The sequence below is a fragment of the Urtica dioica genome, chromosome 7 (assembly GCF_054948205.1).
Source record: "Urtica dioica subsp. dioica isolate 48M chromosome 7, U.dioica_male_clone48M_v1_H2, whole genome shotgun sequence".
NCBI lineage: Eukaryota > Viridiplantae > Streptophyta > Magnoliopsida > Rosales > Urticaceae > Urtica > Urtica dioica.
Window position 1 is genome coordinate 29,166,810 of NC_142762.1, and position 5,668 is coordinate 29,172,477.

Genomic DNA, 5,668 nt, shown 5'->3' on the forward strand with positions numbered 1-5,668 from the left:
AAAAAGAGAAAGCTAGGAGGAGACAAGTCCGACAAGGATAACAAAGAAGACAAAGAGAAGACGAGGACGACGAGAAGAACACGACGAATAAGACGAAGAGGAGACGAGTTTAACAAATCCCTCTCTCATAATCAAGAGAATCTCTTTCACCCCAAAACATAAAGAGGAATGATCTACTTCATTTCTCTCTATAACTGAAGAAGAAATATTCTCTCAATCTCTCTCGTATTTCTTTTCATAAACAAAGGCTAAACCTATGGTAAATTTCATTCTCTCTCAAAAAGTGTCAAAGAACTTGAGAAATCTAATTCTCATGTTCTTCACTTATTAAGAGGAATATCTCATTACATATCACCCTCTGTATCTTCTCTTTCAGTTAAGGACAAGGAAGAGCACGACGAATCACACCACTCACCTCGATTTCCTAGGGTTTCCATAACGTTCGTAACAATATGGCATATCATTTCTCCATTATGATAAGTTTTGAATTATAAGAAATTCGACACCGGCAACCCAAGATCGACACTTGCTCGTGAATGCTATCCGAAAAATTGCATTAACACTAACAAGAATAAATTACCCAGAAACAGCAAAATAATCCTAGCTAGCTAGATTTAGCAATATCAAGGATAGAATATACTTGAGAATCTATTATTACTATAAAAATAAGTGCATAGACTCAATAAATATAGTTTTTTTTCCTATGATTGGAGGCACCCCAAAATGCTTGTTTTTATTATTACTTATTAATCTTGTTGACAAAAAATTAGTGTCTTATGCGTTACGTGCAATTAATAAATAAGATTAAGACTATTGATAACCAAATTAAATCAGAACAAAACTAAATAGTACACGCGGTGAATTGTATACAAACGACCGTACGAATCGAGGTTGAGGAGAGGTTTATTAGTGAGCGAGTCTTGCGCTTGAAGCACATGTCATTTGTGAAGACAATGATGTTCAATTAATCGTAATTATAAATAGCGTTTTGTTTTATTATAGGTTGATGAGTTGTGCAAAATAAATTTGGACTTTACCTCCTACATGATTTCCATATTTCGTACTATATGAGACAAAATCTAAAAATTAGACGTGAAAGATTAGGGTTTGATTAGCGTCTGTTGCTAGCTTTATGTTCCTTGTCAATATTTTAATTATTTAGGTTCATGATTATAAACGCTTAAGATTTAATTATATTTATAATTGCTAGCAAACAGTTTAGGGGTAACCTAGGGGAAATACAAATATTAGTTACTATAGGAAAGAAAAGTTTACTTGAAATAATATTTTTCACAACATAAAATTACACTATCATAATTGGCTAGCTGTATTTTTTTTTTTTTTTGTTTCTTACTATTAACATGTAGGACGCTTTTGAAATGCAGGTAAACCGAATGACGTGTGAAAACTAAGTTAAATTCTTTGAATCTAACAGCTATGTGTACAATTCATATCCATCACAACTATTGCTTTTTTAATTTCTTACAAACTTGTCGTTCTGAGCAAAACATTAAGCGAAAACAATTTTCGGTATACAATTTTATATCTTCCAGTATCTAGATTTAATCCTCTCATATATGTAATAGACGTGTGTAATATAACCTCTCAACTTAGCTGAGAGTTTTATATCGCAGCTCTGATCTAAAGTATTTTAAACATATGTAACTCAATATTTCAAATTCGGTCCGACCGGACATATTATAATTATATCTGTCACACATAGATATATCTCTTAAAATTTCTCAAGATTTTTAGACGATTGAGGTTTTATTGAGGTTAAAATTTGCTACTTTTCCATGGAGTTACTATATTTACGACGACTTTTGGCGTTGTTTGTAGTTTCTTAGTTATGTCTAATATAATCGATAAGAAATCAATTAAATTTGGAAGGATTGGTTTATTTATTCTTCTTTGTATAATTTATAACCAGTCTGCTAGTTATAATTTTCCTAAACCAATAACTAATCTAATTCAATTTCAAGTCTGGTATTAAACCCAAATATCGAATCCTATTTGTTTGTCGATTAGCTCAATTGTTTTTTTTTTTTTTTTTTTGGTATCAAATTATTGAACGGTTAGAGAACACTATGAACAGGAAGTAATTTACGAAATCATTTTAAATGTCTTCCGTGCGTTTACTGTTTGATCAATGGTAAAGCCTGGCGTGAGTATGTTGGAAAAATTAAAAATAAAAAAATAAAAAAGGTAAGCCACGTATGCTGATATGAAAGTGAGAGGACGATGAGTTCCAAAGAAATAAAGAAGGGAACAGAAAAATAAACAAAGAAAAAAAAGTGATACTCGACATAGGTAGTCGATTGTAACCTCTATTTTGTCCTTTTGTATCATTCTCAAAAACCGTGACGCAAAAATATTCATATGGGAAATAGCCACTCAGGCTGGGAATTGGTATAATCAACAAGATCTTTGACAATAAAAGTGTCTCTGTACTGTATGTATTAAAGACAAAATAACACTCCAGCCAAGTTGCGCTCTTAAGACGTAATTTGGTCTTCGAATCTTATAAACTAAATTTCTTGTGATTTATTCAAGGGAATGCCAGATGGTCGTTTATTAAAGTCCTCACCAATTTGATCAATGAAAATACACTAGTTTGGTGATGATAATAATAATAATAATAATAATAGAATTCTTTAGTAGGGGATCGTACAATACCAATATGGTAATATATATTATCAGATTATTGTGTAATAATCCGTGGACGGTGGATCACGAATGGTAACAAATCATTATATACCATGTCCTATTGAAAATGGGTAACTAGTACGATGTGAATCAGGATTATATATACGTTTCAGAAACATCATTGATATTTGAGTTTGATACTAAAGATGCTCCTATATTACTCGTTTAAACTGAACATTCCAAATTAAAAATCATATAATTAGGGTTAAATGTTTGAGGAAAATGTTGGTCTTGGGAAAGAGAGATATATCTAGTCTTCATCGTAGATAATTACAGAGTGACTGGTTGTGAAGTCACATGGATTCCTCTGACCAAATATCAGACACAATATGACTGAACAAAGGCTGTAAGAATAGTCTTGCTTTTTTAAATTTTTTGTTTTTCCAACTTTATTTTTCTGTTTTCTCTGTAATAGATCTTCACCAGAATCTCTGCTATTACCGCCAGCTTTTCGTCATCTTTCTCATTTTCACGTCCAAGTGTCCGACCACATTATTACCAAATGAACACATAGTCACATCCTCAATACCCAAGACAAAGAAATGTTAGGGTCCCAAAGTTAGGGTCCCACCATTCACAGTATATATTTTATATTCGCATGTATTGTATTTGCTCTTCCATGGAAGGTATTTTATTAGAGTTTGTTTGTTCCTTGTTGATATTGAGAACCAAATCATACATACACTGATACACATGATGAAATAAATCATTAAAGTATAATTTGTAATGTATAAAGCTAAAAATAGCCAAAACAGAATCTCTCTCTCTCTCTCTCGCTGTCACTTTTGGGTCTATGGTACTATTACATATTACTAGTAACTGAGCTATAATGAACCCTCACGTGCAATACACTGTAGCTTTTCCTCGTCTTCTTTGCTTTCTCATTTTTTTTTTTTTGGTCTTAAAACTTTGCTTTTTAGCTCAAACAATCCCTCTTTAAAAGGATCTGCTCAGCTCATCCCTAATCCCACCGTCATTAAAGAATAATCACAAAATAAACCCTATGTTCGGTCTTCGAGTCGCATTACATCTCTCTTTCGGCTTTTCTGTTCAATAGAAAAGGCGAAACAAAACAAACCCTCTTTTGTCTTTCACTCTCTTCATTTATTGAGAGCTAGCGTTTCTGTACAAGAAAACACAAAACCCTTGCAATATTAAACATGGCTCTAGAAACCGTGGTTAATTACTCTCAAGACCCATTCAGCTACTACGGTTTCAAAGACTTGTATTCCCTGATAGGAGGAGGCTCAAACAGCTTCCTCGGGTACAATGAGGATCCAGGGTTTGGGTATGATCAGTTTGAGCCCTCGCCCATGGACGTCCATGAAAACGACAACACTAATTGGGAAAACCTCTACAGCATGACCACAACAACCCCTCCTAATAGCAACGGCCATGATGATCACACCATTCAAGCGGTAAATGACCAGAATACCCCCGACAGCTCGTCCGCGGGGCAGCAGCGAAAGCGGCGGCGCCGGGCCCGCAGCGGGAAGAACAAGGAGGAGCTGGAGACGCAGCGGATGACGCACATCGCGGTGGAGCGCAACCGCCGCCGCCAAATGAACGACTACCTCGCCGCCCTCCGCTCCCTCATGCCCCCTTCCTACGTCCCCAGGGTCAGCCTAGTCTACGATCTTGTCTAAAATAAAAAATTTAATATTTATAAGTAATTAATTATTTAATTCTCTTTGATATCTAGAGCGACCAAGCTTCGATCATTGGAGGGGCGATCAACTTCGTGAAGGAGCTGGAGCAGAAGCTGCAGTGTATGGAGAGTCGGGGCGAGGAGAAAGCGGCTCATCATGGGCTCGCGGAGTTCTTCTCGTTTCCGCAGTACTCGACGACCGAGTCGTCGGAGAGCCGTCGATGGGCGGTGGCGGACATTGAAGTGTCGGTGGTCGACAGCCACGCGAACCTCAAAATCATGGCGAAGAGGCGGCCGAGGCTGCTGCTGAACCTCGCAGCCGGATTGCAAGCCCTGTGCCTTGGAATACTTCACCTTAATGTCACCACCGCTGACCAAATGGTTTTGTACTCAGTCAGCGTCAAGGTTTGTTGTTTTTATACTCTCTTTATTTTGGAACCCGGAAAATTGTGGTCTGGAAAAATGTCCGACTAAAATTTGAATGCATATACATGTGCAAGATGAGAATCCAAGTAAATTTGAGGTGGGAGTACTTTGACTTGCAAACGCACTATTTTTCCTCATATTTTCTTTCGAATTTTTATTTTCCTTGGAACTTTTTTTTTTTTTTTCATCCTAAAATCCGGGTATCAACATAACTTGCAGTAGCATGTACTTTTATTTAATTTTATTTAATTTTTCATTTTTTTTTTTTTGCAAAAATTGGGACAGATTGAAGAAGGGTGTCAACTGAATAGTGTTGATGAGATTGCATCGGCTGTGAATCAAATGCTAAGAAGAATTCAAGAGGAAGAACCTGCTTTAACCTGATCAAATTATTTTACAAATTTGATCATTATTATTTATTTTAATGGATTTGATTTTACTCGCCTCTGGTATGTTTTGTTTCTTTCCTTTTTTATCTTGGCTCATCTTTCTTTTATTTTTATTTGTTCTCCATCATATTTTTTGAGTTTATTGATCTGGAAAGAATCTAATAGCTCTTTGTTCATTTTATAGCCAAGATTCTGTATAGGTGCGTCTATTCTATCATGTTCATGAGTTTGCTTATTGGGTTGTCTTGTCCTGTCCTCACCTGAAGTAATGAAAAGTGTTTTTTTTTTCTCTCGAAATAAGAAAGCATGAAAAAAGTTATATATAAATCCACTTTGATGAAAAAATTTATGTATAAATCCACTGTGATGAAAAAAGTAAAGCGTATTTTATCTAATTTATAGTACTTACTGGAACGCTTATTAGATTTTAAATAGAAAAATGTTGTTTCGGCACCTAACTTTGTTAAAAAAAAAAAAAAAAAATAGGCACATAAACTCT

At 35.2% G+C, this 5,668-nt stretch overlaps 1 protein-coding gene across 1 annotated transcript; it reads left to right on the forward strand.

Moving 5' to 3' along the window:
• The first annotated feature begins 3,626 nt into the window (after positions 1-3,626).
• LOC149390692 (transcription factor bHLH96-like) lies at positions 3,627-5,454 on the forward strand. The gene is made up of 3 exons (XM_089621098.1): positions 3,627-4,325; positions 4,409-4,759; positions 5,066-5,454. The coding sequence occupies exons 1-3, from the start codon at positions 3,867-3,869 to the stop codon at positions 5,162-5,164; spliced, it is 909 nt and encodes a 302-aa protein (XP_089477224.1). The 5' UTR covers positions 3,627-3,866; the 3' UTR covers positions 5,165-5,454.
• Positions 5,455-5,668: the final 214 nt, after the last annotated feature.

Bases quoted from the DNA above. Each gene is read 5' to 3' on its own strand.
- LOC149390692 (XM_089621098.1), top strand. From the start codon at position 3,867: ATGGCTCTAGAAACCGTGGTTAATTACTCTCAAGACCCATTCAGCTAC. The intron at 4,326-4,408 runs GTCAGCCTAGTC...TTTGATATCTAG, and splicing joins CCCCTTCCTACGTCCCCAGG to AGCGACCAAGCTTCGATCAT. The intron at 4,760-5,065 runs GTTTGTTGTTTT...AAATTGGGACAG, and splicing joins TGTACTCAGTCAGCGTCAAG to ATTGAAGAAGGGTGTCAACT.